This window comes from Ictidomys tridecemlineatus, chromosome 1 (genome assembly GCF_052094955.1).
Source record: "Ictidomys tridecemlineatus isolate mIctTri1 chromosome 1, mIctTri1.hap1, whole genome shotgun sequence".
Lineage (NCBI taxonomy): Eukaryota > Metazoa > Chordata > Mammalia > Rodentia > Sciuridae > Ictidomys > Ictidomys tridecemlineatus.
This window is the reverse complement of record NC_135477.1, coordinates 60,349,388-60,373,538: the sequence shown is the minus strand read 5'-3', so window position 1 is coordinate 60,373,538 and position 24,151 is coordinate 60,349,388. Positions and strand designations below refer to the sequence as shown.

Below are 24,151 nucleotides of genomic sequence, written 5' to 3'. Positions count from 1 at the left end.
CATTTCAAATTAAAGAAAGGTTTATAGAAGCACAAGGTTATGAAAGCAGAATGCTTGCAGTGAATTCCACATGCTTGAAAAGCACAAGATAGGTAGCGGTGCTACATTAAGTCAAGCCACTATGATTTTTTTTTTCTTTCAGTGACACACATCAACTGAAAGCATTAAAAAACTTAAAAAATAAAAATAAACTTAAGACAAGAATAAGACCATGAGTGTGACAGAAAAAAATTGAAAATGGAAAAAATAATTGTAGACATTCTGTATCTTGTCTATAAAGATCCTACCCAATAAATTTTGTTCCTTGAGGCCCAAGCTGCAGGATTCGGCTAACCAAGCTCTCACCCTCATTTACAGGGGGAGGATTGGTAGGAAGATGCAGTTTACTGAATAACATCCATGCAGCAGGAAGAGAAACGAGAAGGGGAAATTATGAACAAACTGTCAGTCACGACAGAGCCTGCCTGATTTGCACCCAAGTGCCACCTCAGAGAACGAATTCAATTTATTTTTCCTTTTTATAAAGTACCATATCACAATGGACTGTGTCCCTAAAAATTATCTTTAAAAAGACATCCCCAGAGTAGACACTTATTTAAGGAAGTGATAGAATTCCAGCATCTGTATGTTTTTCTAGGAATCGTGCCTTGACTTGCACGGGGGGCCGATGGGGTTCCGTGCACTCGCTGAGCAGAGAACATGCTTCTCGGTTAGTAAAAGCCTTGACCAGCAAACTGAGTTAAGAAAGTACCAGCCTAATAGCCTCTCACAGAATCACACAGCTTTGTGACCTTTGACACTACACAAAAAGTATCCTCAATCAGGTCCAACTAAGTCATTTTAATAGTTAACTCCTTAAGTTAACAAGGGTAAAGAAAATTAAAAATGTGGTAAGAGGGCTAAGATTAAAATCAGCAAAACTTACCCTAAAAATTGTGCCCCTGCAGGACCCATTTCTACCAGCCTACTGGCTAATCCCTCTCCTTCCACCATGGGGGGTGGGTTGGCCAGTTTATGTCTCTTTACCAAACGGCAGGTGATTCGGGTGGGGGCTGTACACTTGCGTGGAGGAATGATGATTCTCATCCCGTGGTGCCGACTTCCTCTCATGGAACCACCTCTTGCATCCACCATAAAGCTAACCAGAAACCTGTAGGAAGAAGACCAGAGGACAGACTTGAATCATCTCCAGAGTGGGTTTTCAAATTAAAGGTTACAGTTCAAAGTGACAGACAATGTAGCTATTGATTTCTCTCAAGATAAATTGGAAGCAAATACAGTGGAGTCACATCAAACATGCATTAAACTTGTGCACTGGGCAAAAAGCTGAAATATAACTTACATTTGGTGGAACATGGCCTCCCAGAAACTGACCACTTTCTGAGATGCTCTCATTGAGGGAATAGAGAATCTCTCAAAGTTGGGATAAAAACTAGCTATTAAAAATGCAGCCATGATTAAAAAAAAAAAAAAACCAACACTGTCTGTGATCTTTGTGGGTAGTTTAACGTACATTCAAGGTTATTTTAAACTATAAGTGGTTTCTGCCATATGTTAACTATTTAATCTCTCTCCCCACTACAAGGAAGATGAAACTCCACAGTATATCTAACATGTACAACTCATAAAGTACAGGAATATTTAACCATACCAACACTCTAGTTTTTACTAAGATGAAACAGAATATAAAAATAAAAGCAGATGACTAGATTTGCTAAGACAATTTTGATGGAAAGGGATTAAATAATTCTAGTATAAAAATGGAATTATAAAATAATCTATGTAAAATAATCTATATTTAGACATTGTATGCAGTAATACAAAAAGTAGAATATAGTCTTTTAAGAAAATGCCTCTAAATTATATAATTCTGTCATTTGGTCTTTAAAGTTAGTAAGGAAAATATTTATTTATGTAAGTATGGCAATATAAAGAAACTGTGTCAGATATGAATAAGAGTATATTGGAATCCCTGATTCCTATCATGTATGAGCCCATCTATTGTTGTTCCAGAGTTCTACTCTGATGAACATAATTCAGTAAGTCCATCATATGGAACAGTGCATATCAGACAGGGGAACACAAATATATACTTCTTGCATTCTAACTTTCATATGGGAAATATACTTATTACTAGAACAGCACCAAATATTGATAATGAGAAAGCTGTCTGAATTCTTACAGCTTTTTTGGAGAAAAAAATAATCCCATCCATCAAAATTCTTTATGACATTTTCATCTAAACACAGTGCTAACATCCTGCAAATAGAGCTTAACTCCTTATGGGCTCTTTTCTGAAGAAGGTTGGCTCTTGACCTTGGAAAGGATGACCTACCTCTTCAACAAAACAAATTAGCCTATAATCCCCATAGAGAGAAGAGCAACAGGATGGGGATCATTTTTCAACCAAGCAGATTTCCAGAACCAACTCTGCTCATCTTTAGGTGGATGTACCTTCATATCCTTTTTGCTTATTTATGGATTTAATTATTTCACTCTGAATTAACTGTATGTTTGATAATAGTCTGTTTTCAGAGACCGGGACCACTGATATTCAAGGGAAGAGGGGAAAAGACTCCTCTCCATTCAAAAGAAAAGATATTTTTTCACTTGTTCAAGTGCCTACAAGAATTATTTCCAATGCTAAATGATATGAGGCTCACTGGAAATTGCTCCAGGGTGCTTTCTTTTTCCTAGACACACACAATAATATGTATGTATATGTATAATACATATATGAAACTATTTTTTATTCAATAATTAATGTAATATGACAACAGTATAAAGAAGTCTATGACAAAAGTCTGATTTTTATCTGCTTAGTAGTAGAATATTTTCATTGGAACCAATAGAAACAAAATGGATTAAAAATGGTTCAAGACAAAAAAGTTCAAAATAAAAAGATGCAAGACAAACTTTGAGTTTGAAAATTCAGTTGTATTAGTACAAATCTCCATAGAATTTCCACTGAGAGGAGAATGTTTGTTGCTCTAGTAACAGCTGAGTCTCAACAATATAGACAAGTGATTCAGATCAGGGCTATCTTGTTCCCTGCTTGACTTGTAGAGCTGTGCATAGTTCTAGCACACAGTAAACACATATGTTTATAGAATATTTATTTTGCAAGTGCAAAACTATTTTGTTATGTGTGCCTAGAAACTGCCTAGTTGTGACTTGGTTATTAACATTAATGGATGGATAGATGTGGATCTATAGTGATTGCAGCTGAGCACTCTGAAGGTACAGTAAGGGTATCAAGTTTAGTTTAAAAACATCAACTAGGTACAAAGAATATCGGAATCAAATGGACAAAATATGGCTAAAATGATTTTAATGAGAAACTAGAAGAATCTCTCTCTCTGTGTTCTCCGAAGCACACAGTGCTTGGTTGCTACTCTTAATAATCATTTCCTGTTCTAAGGTTTTTAACTTCATAGGCCAACAGACTGAAGAAAGGTAAGAATATGTGTTAGGCAGAATATAGATCACTAACATTGTGATTTGTTTTCCAAACTCATTCCTTAAATAATGTGCTGAAAAAGTCATGCAACATAATTTATACCAACAAAGAAAAACAAATTAATGTGATGTTTAATAATATTTGTATCTTAATAACATTTAAACTATAGCATGAATTCTACACATGATCCTAAAACTAACATGAATGTTTCTAGTTCTGAGAACAGCAGGATGACAGATGCTGATACACTACAGAGACTGACACAATCTAACTGTGAGAAAAATTCACATATATTAAAAATACAGAAAGGATGGTTCACATAAAGGACACAATTATCACCTTGAATCATACTGAGGAAGTGGAGAAGAATAGCTGCAAAATAATTTAGAAAGCAAATGGGGAAATTAATTTGAGATAATTAGAAGCAAGCAACAGAAAATGTCAATGACAAGCAAAGAAAAACAAAAATCATCAGGAAATGAAACCATGGCATTCGGCATTTGTGGGACAACCTGGAAAAGTATTTTGCCTTAAATGGCTGAATAAATTACTCTACAGACCTGGCAATAGTGAAATATTTTCAAGTGTACAACATCTCTCTTTCCTCCTATTCAAGTAAGTCCACACTGTTATTTTACTTTATTGTACAAGTCTTCTGTCCTCAATGAAATTTCAAGGGAAAGAGGAAATAATCTGCATATTCAAATTCTTCATCATCTCCAATGTATGGGAAAGTTCACTTCTGATTTTTTCATATTTCCTCAACTTCTCAGTTTACTAAATTAAACTTTAGAATATTTCTTTTGTATGTGGAGATTGCAAAGTGATGATAGCTCTATGGTGGCAATTCATCAACCCCGATTAAAAAAAAAATGGACATGTCTACTGCAGGTATGGCAAGAGCTTCATATTTTATTTCTCAAATCTGATTTTTCTTGTGGGGTTTTTTACAATTTTGGGCCCACCTACCATACATCTAATATAAACCATATGAATATTTTAGGAAGTTTAAAATTAATATTACCATAATAATTCAAAATTTTTCTGAATTATAATAATTCAAAATACAATGTTAATGATTCAAATATCACATGGAATTTGTAGTTTTAAAAACAATTTCACATAAATTACTTTTATTCAAATGACATTGCATGGATTCCTTTCTCAGAATTACAAAAGACAAAATTCTAAATTGATATTTTAACCTATCATATATTTCTTTCCCTCTGACTTATCATCTACAAAATGGAGACAATGAATAAATCTTTAGTGTCATCTAAAGGTTCAAGTAAGAATTAAATTAGATAATACATGTAAAAGACTTAGTTTAAGGCCAGGTACATAAAAAGAGCTAGGTAAATTTTAGCTGTTAAAAGTTATTTTAACTAGAAGCAGCAGAAAATACTTTGCTTCCAGTAACTTATTTAATTCTAAATCATCTCTTGTCTTTGATCACAACAAAAAGTCTCACTGCCAGTCTTAAAGACAAAAATACTATGAAATAGTCACGATTTTAACAAATTAATTTTACTCTATTTATATCAATGGCAATCATTCCATTTGAATTACCTACTGGTAAAGAACCCAAAATCTAAAAATGCTCTTATTTATTGATTCACTTATCAAAGCAGGTCACCTATTAGCCTCCTGCCTTAAATTCTACCTGCCAGAGAGACAGCAATGAGGGATTTCTTTGATGTGGTTTTTATTCAGCATTTCTGGTACACAGATATTTCTTTGTTCACTTTCTAAAAGTGAATTTCTTTACTATCTTTTAAAATTAATTTTCAATTAATAATTTTATATATTTCAATTACATTTTTGCTTCAAGAATGTAAAAGGAAAATTTTACAATTGGAAACTTTCAAGCTTACACTTTTTAAAGGAAAATCACTTGTCAATCAATGTCAAAATCATTCGTCAAGTAAAAGGTCTGTATTACACATAGACACACATACACAGATGAGACTACCAGAGCGCAAAACAATTAATGTTTGATTGAAATTCCTTTTTTTTTTTTTTTTCCAGCACTGGGGATTGAACTCTTGAGTCTCACATATGCAGGCACTCTATCACTGAGCTACATCCCCAGCTCCTTTTATTTTTATATTTTGAAACAGGATCTGGCTAAGTTGCCCAGGCTAGCCTCCAACTTGTGATTCTCTTGACTCAGTCTCCTGAGTACTTGGGATTACAGGCATGTGCCAAAGTGCCTATCTGAAATTCTTCTATCATTAGATGCAAAGCACAAACACAATCAGATAAATTAACATAAATACTCAGAATTTAATTTTTATTTAAAAGAATACCTAGGGAAAAATTCATTTGGCTAGTAAAATAAAATGAAGAAGAATGATTGTTAAAATTATGTTTATTGAAAAGGAAAATTAAAGATGTAAAAGAACTTTTGCTGCACCAATCATCTAATTAATTTAATGTAATATTTTTCTAACACTGTACTTTAAACAATAAAAATAGATATACAGATTTGCTAAAAATTATTAAATGATTTATAATTGCATGTCACATATACTGAGTATATATTTTATATATGAATATATTCATGTATATGAAAGTTGTCAGGGTTAATTTATAATTTTAAATAATAAATGCAATGTTAATTTGATAGGAGAAAGAAAAATGACATTTAGGTTCCTTACCCAGAATGAACAGGACTTGAGACAAGATTTACATTGTCCAAGGTGTCAGCAGCCCAGCTGTAATGTCTAAGAGAATCTGAATCAAATTCCCTTGTGAATGTTAGATGCTGAAAAATAAAACAATATAGTCTATCAGTGTCACACATAACATCCCATAAAGACAGAAAAGACATTGGTGTTTTGTACACAAGTATATCTGTATTTCTTTATAAATGTGGATAGACTAACATTCAAAATAAGAATTTGTGAATTTTCTCATATAGGTAGATATATAGTCTGAGTGCAAGAACATTAAAAAGTAAAGTCTACTGATACACTATATTATTTCAATATTTCAAGAGAGTACCTGAGTAATGTGCATGGTAAAAGGAGTGTCATGGAACTAATAGCAATGATTTTACGTACTTTAACTCAGGTTCAGATTAATCCTATATCAACTGTAAAATCTTTTCCCCATTCTCAAAAATAAAAAATTTCAATCTTGATGACTTTTAATTCCAAGTGGGACAGAGCTGCTAGCAGCCATTCAGTGCTTCCCTAAGTAAACCAGGTAAATATAGAAGTCTGAAAGCAGTAAAGGGCAGCCGAGGCACTGAGAACTAAAGGAACTATACTCTGAGAAGGTGAAACTTCTCAGAGGAACTATACTCATGAAAAGTTGAGCTGAGATTTTGTTATTTTTAAGTTGACACTTGTCAGTTACTAGCACAGGAAGAACTTGGGCTTTGTTTCATAGGGAACACTGCTGAGGAGTGGAAAAACCAGAGAGGAGTTGGTAAAGATATGGGTTGCTTCAAGCACGCTACAGTTTTCCATTAGATATTTGTGGAATTCTGGGGCCACACAGAACAGAAAGCTGAAAATCTAACCAGAAAAATCCCTATAAAGTATAATGGAACTTTTCAGCAGTTTCATAAGAAAATGATTAAAGTGTTTAGAACTTGCTAATGGGAAGTGGACTTGAAGATCATACCAGAATTTCAAGCAAGTACTCTGCAGGGACAGGACAAACCAGAAGTAGTAGGAACTTTTCCAGGATTGCAAACCAGCCTCATTTCACCAAAATCTTGATTGGATTAAATGGTCATCTGCTTCTCTGTTGTCCTAGTTGGGGGAGGGTGAACCATCTCTGGAGGAATATATCACCATTGGGTGTGTCCACAATTTTTCAAACACAAATCCAGCATAAAATGAAAATTTTCCAAGTATGGCCAGAGCACATGAACAAAAACAAAAACAAGCCCAGATAGACACTATGAAGACTCAAAGGTCATCTAGATTTTGAGGTAAGCTAACAAGAACTTTATCTCTGACTCCCATATTTAACAAAACGGGAGGAATGCGTAGAAGAATGAAACTAGATCCTTGTCTCAGCCTGCACAAACATCAATTCAAAATAGATCAAAGAGCTAGGAAGAAGAAAACAGGGTCAACACGCCAACACACAGGTAGCAACCTCCTTAATTTGGTCAATTTGGTCAATTTCACTAATAAACTCCTAAATAAAACTCCTAAAGCACAAGAAACAATTAAGTGGGATGGCATCAAATTAAATAGCAAAGGGAATATGAGCATAAAGACAGAACTTACAAAATGGGAAAAAACCTTGGCTAGCTACTTTTCTGACAGAGGATTAATATCCTAAATATGTAAAGAGCTCAAAAAAACAAAAACCCAATCAGTAAATGGGCAAATAAACTAAAAAGACACTTCTCAAAAGAAGAAATACAAATGACTAACAAATATAGGAAAAAAAATTCAACATCTTTAGCAACTGGGGGAATACAAACCAAAAAAACTACACTAAGATTTAGAATGGCATCCCTCAAAAATACAAACAACTAGTTAATGCTGGGGAAAATGGAACACTTTTATACTGTTGATGGGATTGTAAATTAGTACAATGGAAATCAGGAAGGCCCTCAAAAGGTAGGAATGGAGCCACACTATGACCCAACAATACCACTGATCATATTTATCCCCAAGAATTAAAGTCAGTGTGGTATAGTGATACGTGCATACCCATGTTTACAGAGGCACAGTTCACACTAGACAAACTATGGAACTAGCCTGTCAGCAGATGAATGGATACAGAAAACGTAGTACACACAATGGAGTTTTCTTCAGCCATAAAGAAGAAATTATGACATTTTCAGGAAAATGGATGAAACTTGAGTATATTAAGTGAAAAAACCTGGACTCAACAAGTAAACAGTGGTATGTTGTTTTTTGTTTCTCATGTGAAGGCTAGAGGGAAAAACAGACAGAAAAGAAGCAAAAAAGGGTGGTAGTAGTGGGAATCTCATGAAAATAGAATGAAAACTAGTAGAATAGAAGGAGGGAACCAGGGGAAAGCAATGAGGGGAGGAAAAGGACAGGGAATGAAATTGAAAAAATTACATTGTTATATTATGTGCATATGCAAATATGTACAAATGCATTCTACTATCATATGTAATTATAATGCATCAATAAAAAGACAAAACAAGGGGAAAGAGAAAATATATGAAGACAAAAGATTCAACAGAACACCCAACAGAACACCGAAATACACATAAAAATGAACTGCACATGCATCTGTTCAGTTTCGTATAAAATGTCAGTTCTTGACTTAGACACAACAAAAAACAGGGCTAGTACATTGAAACCATAAATGGAAAAAGTACACAAAAAGAATAAAAATACAGAAAATAGTGTGAGACATTGAAACAGTGAAAAGTTTAAAAACAAGTGTGACCGTACTCTCAGAAGCATCTAAGAAGAAAATAAGGCAGAAGCTATACTTGAAAAAAATGAATGCTCCAAATCTGATGAAAGATAACATTCCACAGACCAAAAATAAAGAAGTCTCAGTTTTTATCCTGCTAAAGATTGCTTCCTTGTTAACACTCTAGTAAAATGACAGTCAAGTATTTTAAAATAAACATTGGGGTGGCCGGGGGAGGGGGAGGGATGGTAAGGAAAATGAGAGAAAAGACATCAGCAGAAAGATTGGTTCAAGTTCTTTTTAAAAAGTGATTTGTCCTGCATGAGCCCCACCATTGATTGATTAACCCCACCCACCACCAGCAACAACCCTTGCAGAAGACTCATGGCATAGAGACCAGAGACAGAAGACTAGAAGTTTACATGCATTTTACTGACAATGAGGATTAACTGATAGTTTATATATGGAATATTCAGATTTCTCATCCTTCTTTCTTTCCTGGCCTCCCAAACAGACAAGAACAGAGAGGTTCTAGGAAGAAAAGGGAAATCTTGGAGGATTCTGATCTGCCTACCGGAATCTCTCAGTCAGTGAAAGGTCACAGGCTTTTGACTTCAGTAGACATCATGACTGAAGAGTTGTACACCACACACAGAGCTTTCCATGAGCCTGTTAGAGAGTAGCCAGCCAAGAACCACTAGACAGCTGGGAAAAGCTAATATGAAAAACAAAATAAGCCAACAAACAAGATAAACAAACTGGAAGAAACGGATGCTTTTCAAGAACACTCAAAATTTTTAAGAAAACTTGAATTTTTTCATAATTATCAAGTGAGAGATGAGATCTTTTTTATACCTATGAAATAAGAGAATGCTTTAAAAAAAACTAGAGGGAAAAAAAAGAGCTCTCAGAAAGTAAAATGACAGCATTGAAATTGAAATAAAAACTAGGGGAAATTTTTTTAAAAATAAAAAGAGGAGAGAAAATACAAGTGAAAAATCAAAAAGGCAACAGCCCCACCCCTCCACCCCCCCCAAAAAAAAAAAGTTCTAGAAAGAAAATAGTGAAATAGAAGAGAATTCATCAAGGAAAAATTTCAAGAAACTTTCCCAAAACTAAAGACCTGAGTTCCCAGAGTGAAAGGAGCCACTGAGCAACCAGTGCTACAGATGAATATAGACCTCAGGATGGCACATGAGCATGACATTTCAGAACCTAGAGACAAAAATGATCACAGATGGTAGATTTCCATCAATCTTTTAACAGAAAAAACTGACGGTAAAGACAATGGAATTCCACGTTACAGTTCTTTGTAAGAGGAATTCTCCCAAGTAGTCAAACCAAGTATGCAAATAGTAAAATACTTTTAGATGTATAAATTCTTCTAAATTTCTCTCTCTCTCTAATCGAAATATTGGAAGATTTACTCCAAAATGAAGGACAACATCAGCAACACGGAACCCAGCATCAGAAGAAATAAAGGGAATTTTCATAGTGATGAAGACCCAAAAAGGATGTGCAATGGGCTTTCAAGGGGCTCGTCCAGTGAGACAGCTCTAAGATGAGTTAAGTAGAGATTAATAGACTACCTAGTGGATATGAATATATTGAGAAAAAATTTGCACTGGGGGAAGGCTTACAGATTGCGCTCCAATTCTAGGGAAAATAAATGCAGTCATGATATATGTCACATATGTGAAGAACATTTACATATGCATAACAACATAAACACTAAGTACAGATAGAACCAAAATAAAAATGCAACTATTTGGGGGAAATGAGAAGATGGAAAGTGTGCACAGTGGTGGAGAGATTGGAAAAAAAAAGAGCTTCATCTTCTATTTGAAAAGTCAATAACTCCTCAAAAGTTCAACAGGAAGTACTATAACATGATAATTCAAAGACATGGAGGCCCAAAAGATTACTGTCTCTGGAGAAGAAAAACTGGGGACTATAGTTGTATATTGGAATAGTTTTTTCATAACAAGTATGTCCCACAGAATGATGAGATCTTATTTACCTGCATAACTTTGATAATATTAAACCTAAATTTAAGAACCTACTGTGAATTACACAGATTTTTTAAAAAAAAAAAAAAAAGCCTTGAAATCAAATTGAAAAAATAACTTGTAGAACACTCATATGCAAGTCACTATCTAGGTCCTAGGAAAATGCAAAAGTCAACAAGGAACATCTTTCTCCGTTCAACAAGAGAAGATACTTCCAGGGTGTGTGGGTATGCAATTGAGTTATGAGTCCATAGACCTGATACCCTAACCCCAAAAGATCAATAAACCATGGCCAATAGTTCCATTTTCTATAAGTTAAAGGTAAGCTGTTAGTTCTATCCTGGCCTTATTTACCAATTCTTTATAATGATTTTTGGAGACCCCTATCTTTCAGAACCAACTATCCTTCAGAAGGAGATAAAACACTGAATACAAAGTTTTAATTTTTTTGGTGGTAGCCGTGGTGGGGACAAACTATGGTTCTTACATTTAAGGCCCTGAAGTTATTTCCCACAACAGACCATTTTAAGTCTGATAAATAAATAATATCACCCCTCTTTGGTACTTACAGTAAATTATTTATCTTTGGCACTCTTAGAAACATGCACTGGTGACATTAATTATTTAAAAAATGAATTATATCACAAAAAGTTATCGCCACCATGTAATATTTATCAAGGCTGGAGTATGCCAGCACACCGGAATTCTCTCTCACTTAGACTTTCCTTAACTCCTTTACTCTTGGAACTCTTTGTGACTCACTGAAACTTTGTCACACACAAGTGAACAGATGCCATACTTGAGACAAAACAAGGAGCTAAATATCTCACTTATGTATCCTAACAGTAACATTTAAATACATTTTTAGGTGCCACAGTAAATTTCTCTTCTGAGTTTTGCTTCCTTTTTTTTTCTTCTTCCTTTCTTGTTTATAAGCTTTCTCAGGCCTATGAGTAGCCCTAATTAAACCTGAATAAGTTACACACAAGTAACTAAAACATATTCCTACTACTGTACATCCATCTAAAATAAAATATGGCAATACAACTGAACCTACGGTTTTATAAATAGATGTTGAATTGGTAGGTCTTTTCCAACTATATGTCGAGTACTTACTTAAAGGTGAAATTTCAAGTGTCATTTTGACAATTTGAAGATGTCCTGACATGTTACTGTGCATGACACAGTAAACCAAAGAAAAGCTTTATCTCTATTTCATTATTGAACAAATAGACATTTAAAATGATAAAGAAGACACTGCCAATGATGATGGTTACAAATGAACTAGACCTGGCTCTTAAGTTTCCTTCAGCAAAGAGGAGTGTTCCTAACATTTAATGGAAGAGCTTGGCTTTAAGATGAGCCAAAGGCTTGGATTTTGGAGTTGCCTTTGCCACCTATTGATGGAGAAAGACTCCTGAGTTTTCCACTGTGGAAAGGCAACACACAGATATAACTGTGGGTCTCTCCCTTACCCCTTCATATGCACTAGACCTGGAAATGTGTTGTAATTTATCTGAGTGATAGACTGGGAAGGGTAGCTAGGAAAGCTCACTCTCCTCTTTCTTCCATTCTCATGGGCCTCAGTATGGTCCCAGAGAATAGGCAGCCTATTCCACTCCCCAAAGCCCACCTCTGTGAGAAGAATACCTGCTCCGGACTGGCTCTGGGTAGGGAGTCCACCTAGCTGAGGAGTTAGCAGGTCCACTTGGTTCAGAAGCTATATGACTTTCAAGCTGGCTTTCATCATGAATATAAAGGAGACACATTGCCCTTGATCTATATTTATCTTTACTTATTGACAGTGCCTTCAGAGACGCCCCAAACATTACTTGCTGATTTTGTGATTCTTAGGATATTGCTCTACCTTTCCTAGTCTCGGTTTCCTCTTTCTCAATTGGGGATTGGTTGATATGCACATTTCATGAATATGTACATCAAAAGTCTGATACTACTGCCAGTGTTGGTATGAAATTCTAATAAGATTGCTTTATATATGTAATGCCTTTTATACTTTTCAAGGGACTTACCTTTACACTAGCTTCTTTGTTATGATAATTTGTGGGGGAAACAGCAAAGCAAAACCCACAACATTGGGCCTTTACAGTTATGTACACAGGATGATGACAGCAAACTTACAGGGTGCATTCAGACATCTTATAAAAACCAAGGTCTTACTTCTTGATTCAAAAAATGTTTAAATTCCTTCTTGAAGAGTACTACCACAACTTACTGGCATCAACTCAGTGACAAGGACTGGGCTAGGTCTTTACCATTCATTTGTTCTTTAAGTCCTATTAGACCTGGGTGAAATATTATGCTCATTTTACAAAAGAGGAAATTTGAGATTCAGAGAGACTTCAAAACTTGGCAACACAGAGTCAATACCTAGCGCACTATCTTGAAGAAAAGGTCACACTGATTTACTAATATGTCCATGTCAAAAGTAATATGAATATGCACATCATTTTCCATCTTGGAAGTGATGTTAAGGATACTATTAAAACCAAAATACATATTATTCAATAGAGTCCAAAGCCTGACTAATGATGATATCACTGTCTCCAAGAGCTTAATACTTTCCAAAAATAGTTTCTCACTAGCCCTATTCATCAGAGGAAAGAGGAGAGCAAGTACACGCTGGCCTTAGAAACAAGGGCACACCCAAATGCCCAGGTCTGGAAATAAATGTCTAGGCTCAGAAGAATGAGGCAGGAGCAGGAAAGTGTTTTTAAAGGAAAAAAAAAAAAAAGAAAAGAAAATCTAGTTAGCTCCAATATTAGGAAGCTCTCCAGGCTGCTGTCAACCCTCAGTGTGGGATGACACCAGTTATAGTTCAGGACTGAATCTGTAACCTTCTTGTCTTCAACTCTGCCACCTATGGGAGCCAGCCAAAGGTGGTCCTGCAAATCAACCAGTGGCCTTGACAGGCTGATGGCTAACAGAATCCAATAACCTCACAACAACAGGTCACAAGCAAGCCTTGGTGCAACTAATCTGGAAAACCATAAACCCAAGTGAGCCGAGTGACAGCTAGATGACATAACCAGTCTGGAAGCCCAAGAAAGCAAAGGCTTGTCAAGGATAACTCCACCCTGTGGGTGTCAGTTTCCCTACATAAAGAATAAGAGATGGTAGGTTTGACTCAGGCTGTGGGACCTCTTAGCCCAGCGAATAGCAAGTTAAAAACTTCCATTTTTGCACTAGGGTAATGAGTAGATAACATTAACTGCACCTATTCACTGTGATAATGGAGTAATTCAAGTAATGTGAACATGATTTGAAATTCTACATTATTATGCAAATACAAACAGATAATAATAATCTAATACTCCTACATTTTAATAATTGCCTTTTGGGGAAGGGATGTGGTGCTAGGGATCAAACCCAGGGCCTTGTGCACACTAGACAAGCACTGTCCCACTAAGCTGAATAGTCCAGCAAGATGATTTATTTCTTACATTAATAAACACGGTATCCCTTTATGTACATGTTTAGGATAGTATACCTTTTCAGACCAGAGGGACAGTCAAAGCAACTCTCTGGAATTAAAAATAGTAATGGCAATGCTGTTGGTGTATGAAACAGTTGTCTGAAGAAGGACTCTTCCTGCAGCTGGTATGCTTTACTAAGATCTGTCACACTCTGCATAATAGAGTGGCTCTCTTGCCTAATAATCAGCAGGAGATCTGGCTGAAGCATCTGGGAGACTAAAGTTCTATTCTCAGCTCTCCCTGCTAATAGCTGTGCAACACTGAACAATTAGATACTTCTCTTGGTTCCATTCTTCCTGTTTGTAAAGGGGCAATCCTAACATGGTGGCAGGAAGCATGAAAGGAGATGGCCCATTTAGTAAGACGCTGTGGAAGGCACTGCACTAATACTACAAATATTGTGATCTATCATGGATATTGACTGAAATGGCAAACTGCTACCCAAAAATATAGCAGGCAGGTTTCGACATCCAGCACAACTCCTTTGAAACATTCCTGTAAGGAATGGATTCTATAAAATAAAACTCGATTCAAGCAACAAAATAAAAATTAAAGGCTTCCTCTAATGAGGAAAACTGGTCTTCCTCCCCCTCAAAGTATTTATTTCCCTAAAATCAATCACTGCCTTTAAGACTTATAATTCGAGACGACCACATAAACTATAGTGAACAGCAAAGTGTTTGGTTCTTTGGGATTTCTAAATCTAATTCATTTCTGTATAATTGAGCTATGAACTTCAACAAAAGAAGGTGAATCAAGGTCAGTACAGAAACTGAGTATGTCAACCTCCAGCTTAAAGCATCTACATATATTATACTACCTTGAGTAATTCAAAACACCAACCTATCTTAAAAAAAAAAAAAAAAAAAAAAAAAAAAAAACAGCTTGTAATCTTGCTGACCAATCTTCCCAAGGTGTTGAATGGATCACCTGAGTAATGCTGGCAAAGCACTTGGAAGAGAGAAAGCAGCATATTAAATGTCACTAGTCAAAGGTGCTTATCTTCCTGGGGACTATCTCTAGCAAATCTTTAATCTGAGGATGGCTACCTTATGCCACCATGCACATTTCTCAGCTTCCCTTGAATTAGCCTAAGTAAAGAAATAGGAAAATGAATGTACTACCAGGGGTGGAGGAGTGTAATAGGGTGAGAAGCAGAGGAAAACCTGACTAGGAGCACAGCCAGACTTTTGGATTAGGTATTCTCCTCCCTTTTCTATTACTGAAATAGCTGAAAACGCCTAGGTTCTTGAAAAAGCAATTTTTCAAGTTTCCACAAACTGAAGAAGCCGCCAATTTGCAAACTACTTGGTAATATATCAAGTAGTGCCTAGCACATTATGTGACTTACTTATATGAAATCATCCTTAGCTTCAAAAAAGATCAAGTCTCATTTAAAGGAACCAGAATCCCAGGCTGTGAGATAAATGAAAAGAGTTACATGGTGAAAGACACGGCAGCTGCCCGCATGTGTATGGTGGCTATTGTGAGATCTCCTAGACCACTAACAGAATCATCCCCACAGTCAACATTCAAACAGCAAACACAACTGTGCAACGAGTTAAACTTTCTAAATCGGTCACTATTTGAAGGTCTGCCATTTGTCCCTTCGGTAGAAACCATGTGGGAAAAGTCTGTGAAAGGAAAGTCTCTTCAGAGGGAGGCAGCAGAGCCAAGCAGACGCCATATTTATCTTTTTAGATGTGCTGCCAGTAAAGCAACAGAACTGTAGGAAAATAGAAGGCCTTTAATTTATAATGATTAATGGGCAAGAGAATCCTTCCTAAAATTTTTTTTTGGGGGGGGGCTTGGAAATATCAAAGTTTATAGCTATTCTCTTAAATTATAGCTTTTTATTTTGTTAATTAGATTTATTTCTAGAGAGAAAATATACAATAGAACCTTAAGGTTGTATGCCACTTTAAGATGCTAGAAGAATTTCTATTTTGCCATTGATGAGGGGTTGTTTATGCCAGATTTGACCACCACCTTTGGCTAGCATATTAGGGAGGACAAAAACTGGACTTAAACTGGTGGGTGGGGGAAGACTGAAATTGCTGGCAAGAAAGTCTGGGTGGTGCTAACTTAAGGCATGGCTGAACCCAGCCATAGCTCTCCCAGCAGCTTTGAGCTTATGTCATCCTTATAGCTTCAGCTTCCTTAATGCTTCTTTCTCAAAAGTCTCAAATTTGAGTTTCTCACTAGATTGGCCAAACTTTCCTTTATACTCTAAAGTAATCACTGTACTCCAGAGAAAGGGGTACCATGAATGGTCAGGTTTAGGCCGCATCCATGGAGGAGAGGAAGAATTTCTACCCCTTTTAAATTACACTGACTGAACACCAGCTGGGGATGATTAGTGATTAGACCATCAGATCCTAACTGCTACTGCCAAAAAAAGAAGTATATGCAGAAAGCCAGTCAGGAGTATGTAGGAAAGGGAACCCACCCTCAGAAGTATCTTCTGCTTTTCTCCTAGCTGTGAGTAACTGTATCAGAAATCCTACTGAATCGAATGTTTATGTCTACAGTATACATCCTCTGGTCTTACAATTACTTCTAGGTCATTCAAACAAAGTAAAATTAATTGATTGACCTGGTAAATATGTGTAAACTATTATCATGCTTTCTCCATCAAGGTCAAATATTTCTACTCTTCTCACTATGCCTTACATGCCATGATTCCAAGCTCTTTGTACTTTTCATAATCTGTTGTTGATTACATTATAGTCTGTCAGTTCTTAAAGAAGCACATTAAATAATAATTTATTAGAATTAGAAATAAGCATAGTGAAGAACTCATGTGTCTAAATATAATCCTTCATGCTAAAAAATGGACCAAGATAGTGGTACTGCATCCATATTAAGAAAACTAGCAAATGTAAGACCTTGGAGGACAGACAGTAAATCCTTGGGCTCTTTACTGGCTTTTTCTCACCCTGAGTAATAAAGACCATACAATGTTCAAAAAGGAGGCAACCTGGAACCACATGGTCAAGAACTCTGCTACTTGCAAGCTGTGTTCCCTGATGTGAATTATATACGTTCTCTGACTTCTATTTCTTCCTCTCTTTAATGGAACAAAGAATCATCTCATAGGGTTGTTGTGAAATATAAACAAGTTAATACTGGTAAAACAGGATAGCTCCTGGTCCATAGGAAGAGCTCAAAATTTGCTGTTTTCACCACTGTCTAAGCATCCTTGCCATTACAGCTCCTGACACTTAAGGCATCTCATCAACACACTCCATTTCTGTAATGAGGCCCGGGTAATCTGGACTATACACAGTGATTACATAAGCCACCCAGACAGTCGCTTTCAATAACTATGTCAGAAGAAATGAAAGCACCAATATACCACAGTCATCCTAGACAACAAGGCTTCAGTTTAGACTTATCCTTTTTCTTTATTAATTCCTATTTGGAAAGAAATGTTTCCAAGCACATAGATTGCCCTAAAACAACCTGACATACAAATAGCTGAGCTCATAAAACAAATACATTAGGTGCCGAATAACCAATATGGTCATCCCTTGGTATTGCTGGGAAGGAGCTCTAAGACCCACCCCTCTACAAATACCCAATTCTGTAGACATGAAAGTCTTGTATATAAATTGGTAGAGGATTTGACATGACATGTGCATCTCCTCCAGCATATTATATGAATATATATATGAATATATTATATGAATATGTGAATATTATATGAATATACACATACAGTACAATGCATTTTTCTCTGAATAAGTTTGAATTACTGTTGGTTGGGGTACAGAGGATACAGAGGGAGCACTGTACATAAAGCTTCCAGTCAGAGTTGCTGCAGCTAGTGGTTCCAACAAAGGCACATCTCGAAACCTATCTCCAGGTGACTCTGGATTAACAGGCAAAGGAAAGGTAAAATGGTAGAGAGTTCATGGATAACCCAATATCACAATTAAAAAAAAAAAAAAGACTCTATTCTCACATATCCAGTGATGAATGAAGTGTTTTACAGACTAGTTATGAAAGGCCCCACGGGAATGGGAATATATTTACCTTCTCCCTTTACCCAACACAGGATCCTAGGAACAGTGTGATAGTCCTATACTAATTATCCTGGGTTTCAACTGCACTGTAACTATAGTTAATGTGTAAAATGGTTAAGTCAACAAAATAATGAAGAAGCAAGTATCTTCTTGTTGAAAAAAAGAAAAGCACATAGAGAGTTAATTTTTAATTCATTTTCCACCTTTACTTGTCAAAGCAATTAGGCAATGATTGGGTAGTTTTCAATCTGACAGTCATATATCATTGCTTTAAGAATCCCAAATATTTAAGACTTTTTTCTTGCTTTTCAACAAAATTACTACTCTGAAGAAACAACATTTTGAAATGTATAAATTCAGTTAGAGGCATGAAAGATGTAGATTAATAATTTTTTGTCATTTAGTTCTAATTGAAAGTGTTTCAAGGCACTTCTAAAGTAAATGCTTTTTATTGGTTCTGCACAGTATAACAAAATTCTCCTTTCTTACAGCCTTTCTAAAAATTAGCCTTTTCCCTATCCTCCACATAAGCAAGACACTAGCAACCAAAGTTAACACATATCTTTCAGAATTTGTTTTTCCTCGAGTTTTTATTTTTAAGGTGTTTGTACAAAAACTTGGGGGAAAAAAAACCGTGAAGAATTGCTGGACACAGAAGCACATGCCTGTAATCTAAGTAACTCGGGCGACTGAGGCAGGAGGATCTCAAACCCAGGTAACTTAGCCAGATCTTGTCACAAAAATTAAAAATGGGTACTAATGTAGCTCAGTGATAGAATGCCCCTGGATTCAATCCCCAGTACCACAAACAGAGAAGGGGAAAAAAATAAGGGAAGAAAACAGTATCCAACATCCCTACACCTAGATTCAACTATTCAACAATTAACATCTCGCCATATTTGTAATATGTGTATGCGCTTTCTTTTTCTCTCAATGAGCCATTTAAAATAAATAGCTGACTTAATAATTTCATCATTCCTGAAAACTTCAGTATATAAGTTGATATAGAATTATATAAGTTGGTAAAGGTAAGTTAACAATTTCCCAGTGGTGTGTATAGATTGATGTGTGTGTATCCATTACACTTTCAAACATTCCCAGGTGGCCCTAAAATGTGTTTAGGACTGTATCTTCTTTTTTCCCCCCCAAATCTCTTATCAATTTGTCATGAATTTGCGTTGTCCTGAAAAAAATGTCACATGCTCACTAAACATGCAGGGTCTACAAAGGAGGCCGATCAATCCATGGAGAGGCATGCTGTGGCCAAGAAAACAACTTCCTGTTTCTATAGCTATGAACTTGAATTTTTCTTTTAAAAGTAAACAAAGTCCTGTGCTTTCCTCTACTGTCTGGTCTACAGACGCATTTATGATGTCCACTCAGATATTTCTATAATTGAAGCAGCAAAAAACTGAGTCAAAAAACATCAGTATTGCCTCAGAAGTTCTCCTTGTCTTGTATTTTCCACAAATCTTTAGTTCTGAGTAAATGCTGTCCCTCCATTCTACCTGAGTAAGCGCATCTTAGTAAAAGTTCATGGGCAATGGTGTGAGAATCCTCAGAAGCCCATTTCTAGCCTTGTGACAGATATTTATATTTTATCCTAATGTTGATGTTCAGAAGTTGGAGGAGGATAACTATGGTGAAAGCAGTGGTGGTGCTGGTGATGGTAGAGATGATAACGGTGAGGTCATGGTAATGGTGATGTGGTGGTCCCAACTTCAGGCCCTACATGCAGGAATATCAACCATAATCACATTTGATCAGGATCCTCCAGTACAGATTTTAGATAAGAGCAAACTGTCACTAATACCCAAGGAGTTTGCTTCCACCTGCAATTTTATAAGCATTAAAAGCTTTTCTTTCTTAGAGCATGGAGAATAATAAGTATTTTAACAATTGTGTCATCACATATCTACTAACATCTCATTTCAGTTGGGATTATGAACAGAGCAGGTTATCGGACTAGAATAACCAACCAAGATGAAAGTTTTTCAGAGAATCTCTGCTAGTAACTGGCAATGCCTTGTATCCAAGAGTTTAGCTTCATTGTTTGAGACACCCACTTAAACCCATGATATATTATAGCACCTATAATCATTTTACAAAAGTTTCTGGTTTTTGTCTGACCAATTACTGAATAGCCTCTGTATTCACCTCTTTAAGGTCTGCTTGATAAGATGTTCTAGAGAGTACAAAGTAATATTCATTGGTCCCTGTGAAATACAATGCACACCTGTATGTCTGGCATCAGCATCTCCAGACATGTAGGAGTTCTAAAAGTCAAAGCTACTCATTGCTCAACTTCTACCTTGGGCATAAATGACTATCACTTGCTCATCAGCTTCTATTAACCTTGGTTGTGCAGTGAATAAATAAGTCTCACATGATTTCACCAATTATTTACCGTGCTGAAATATTATAAACCATCTTAAAATTAGTTTCATGATCCAAATAGTTTCACTCATCATCAGATGAGTGTGCACATTTAAAACCAGGTATTGTGGATATCTAGAAATTATTTTAGAATCATCCTGAGTTCAAATCCAATAAAACTATGTTGCTGGAACTTCTTATATCAACCTAGTATGTATTTAACCATAAGTATGAGAAGAAGAAATTGCATAAACACCCAAAGAATCTCAGCAGAGATTCTGGGAGAAAGCAAAACATCCATCTTGAGAAGGTCCAACACAGGCAAGTTTGAAACTAAGGGTTCAAAAACATGACAAATCTAATCTTTAAGTATTTATTAAAAACAGTCCTAACATATATACATAGTTTGTACAACAAAATAAAACCTTCATGTGAATAATTTTAGCAACTCTGGCTAACAATTATTATCAACTGTCTCTCAAAAAAATTTAAAATAGATTTGCCTTAAAGATGAGAAAGTATCTGTACGTTTTGGTCTTTGAGTTCCCCTCAGTGGAATCTGAGGGACTCACCTGCAGAAAAGATATGTTATTTCTGACTGTACAACTGATTCTCTTCTTCAACTGGCTAATACCAGGAGGTTTACAAAAAGTCGAACATACAGAAAAATATGGTTTTGGTTAGAGAAATTGGCTTGATTCAGTCATACAAATGTAAGTTTAAAAAACAAAGAATATTTTAAGAAGACAGCATACCTGCTCTTTGGATGGCACAAGTAGTTCTTCAATCATCATGCTGTCCCGTGCATACGAGCTTCTGTTCAAGGTGTAAGACCTATCCGAACTGAAGGAGCGGAGGCTGTTGTATTTACAGTTAACCATTCAACAGTGGTAGATGATGATGAGATGAATAAAAGAAAATTAATGCATGCAACTTTAGGAACAAGCAAGATGGCTAAAAATATCGACAAATGCTTTCCTTGAAGGGACATCATTAAAAACAAAATTATGTTTGAGTCAATGTCTACCATACACAAACTCATGATCAGGTTTTGTTTAAAATTAGGCCAATTGGTATTAACTCTGTGAGAAGATGAAATGCATGAAAACTTTGGATGTTTCACCATGCAGCTGAACCAACAGAACACTTAGAAGAACCTCTGGGTAATTGACAGTTGTTTTTTTTAGGATTAGACTGCATTTTAGAGTTTCCTGTCTTTCTGGTTCATGTCTGCTTACCTTGCACTATTGACTGGAATTATGTCTGCTGTGAATTCATCTATTTATAAAGTCTTTGGGAACCATATATGGGAGAGCTCTGGTTTGTAGTTGCTACTCATGGAAAACATCAAGAAGGAAGAGTGTTATTAATATACCTGTCTAACATCTTTATCATCTTTCTGGCCTGGAGGAAACACTTAATTTCCCTGCATGATTAGTCTATCCTTCCTGCAAATACTTTATTTTCCCCCTTGGCTTGACTCTTTTTTTTCCTCATTCCTTTTATTGCTCTCCTTCCAAATCTTTCTCAAGCCTTCCACGTAATCTCTGAACTTCCCAGAGTGCAGCTCCCTCTAATGCCCTGAAGTACCACTCACCACACTGATCTGTAAAGTAAGGCACTAGAGCACAGCTGTCTTGTCATGTTGGTGACTTTGCATATATCCACATAAATCATGCCAAGATTGGGATTACAATTAATCTGGATCTTGGATTAATGCCTTGTGATCCTTCAGGAACAGGGAGGATGGGGGTTTAAGAGGAACTGAGGTCATCTCCCACTTACCTCCCTGTCTTACCTGGCAGGCTCTAATAAGACAGTTTTTCATTACCTCATCTTTCTAATGAGGCCTGAGGCTTCCTGTCTTGTCCTTCTTAGAATAGCATTGCAGAACACAAAACTGCTTAGCTGAAGTCTAGAACTGTCTCTTTAGCAATGGGGTATCCCCAAACTAGACATCTAGCCCCCTTGGTTTTGGTGTCCATATTCATGTAGAGACAAAACTATGGGAAAATTTCTTCTTTTCGCTACCTGTATAATTAATAAACTGTGGATCTAAATATTGTTTATTGTATCTTTACCAGCTGAATCAGCCAAACATTGGCTCTGTCCTTGCCTTGTGAATGACAGGGGAAAGAGCAAATAAGAGGTAAATAAGGAATGATTTCTCGCTTTGCATGAAATGATTTCTTTTCCTCACTGCCTACTATTCTAAAGATTACCTGAAACAGAGACCTCTGAGATATTATAAGCATTGTTCTACGTGCTTACACAAATGGCTAGGTACATTCTAGGATTAGAGCCTTAGTGGTGATGAGAATCTTAGACTGATCCCCTATTCAAAAATATCATTGTTCCACAGTCATTATTTAGTGTTTTCAGCAAATATGCACTGAATAAGCATTATCCCTCAGAGGAGCAGTTGTCCAGTAAACCACATGACACTAACCACTTGGACGGCTAGGCTCTCTGTACGCAGTCACGTCATGTCACCCATAGCTCTTCCTTTCCTTTGTTTCAGTTGCAACTCTTTCTTTCTGTTACTCCTGTCTCCAGTCTCTTAACTTCTTTCAAATACAAAAGAAGCTTCGGAAATGTAGGAATTATTCCTAACTCAACAATGTCCAATTGAATTTTGTGTTATGTTAGAGATGTGCTAAATCTGTGTGGTCTAGTATCATTAGCCATTGGTCACATGTGGCTATTGAGCACATAAGAGTGGCTAGTATGGCTGAACATGGATTTTTAACTAATCTGAATTTAAACAGCCACATGAGGCTAGTGGCTGCATTATTAGTGCACTTTCTATGAACTCATGGTAATGTTCCATCTTACTCACTGATATGATTTAGAAGCACTAGAAGTTGTGCTCTCTGCATTGGACACTCTTTCTTCAAATTATAATTTCCACTGCATGATATATTAACAATGGTGACACCGGAAACAGTTTTATTATATAACGTATACAAATACTATAAGTTTTAAAAGAGATCACAAATTCATTTTAATTCCAGTTTTTAAGTATATCTAAGATTTGTTGATAGTTTTTCAACATTCTTTCCTCCATTTAGTTTATTATATGAGTGGCAACTGCAGAACAGAGCACAGAACTGGGAACAGGAAGTCCTAAAAGTAGTCTCCATTCAACAGGACATCTAAAGTTCCGATTCCTGATCATTCCCGACCAACTTACATTACACAGATGGAACCCATTAAATCCACGAAGCTTCACTCTGAATCCTTAATACAATGAAGTAATTTGGAGTATTAAAATTATTGATTATTTCTTAGGGGTCTGGAAAGCATTAGTTTTAAACTAAGGTCGACAATATTATTTGTAGCCATCAGTATTCCCTAAGTGTTAAATATGGGAAGTGTTAGAAAAACATGCCTTGGAATTCTAAAATTATACTAGTG

General features: G+C 36.0%; 1 protein-coding gene across 16 annotated transcripts in view; it reads right to left on the bottom strand.

Moving 5' to 3' along the window:
- Ank3 (ankyrin 3) overlaps positions 1-24,151 on the bottom strand; it is a 632,006-nt gene that overhangs the window by 73,276 nt on the left and 534,579 nt on the right. For 14 of the 16 annotated variants that reach the window (XM_078041667.1, XM_078041715.1, XM_078041673.1 and 11 more), the window contains 3 exons: positions 21,490-21,592; positions 6,121-6,227; positions 926-1,150 (listed from right to left, as the gene is read on the bottom strand). In XM_078041667.1, coding sequence (XP_077897793.1) covers positions 926-1,150; positions 6,121-6,227; positions 21,490-21,592 — 435 coding nt within the window. Of the gene's footprint in view, positions 1-287; positions 387-925; positions 1,151-3,799; positions 3,833-6,120; positions 6,228-21,489; positions 21,593-24,151 lie in introns of all 16 variants that reach the window. The other 2 variants (XM_078041711.1, XM_078041703.1) reach the window with 1 other exon arrangement.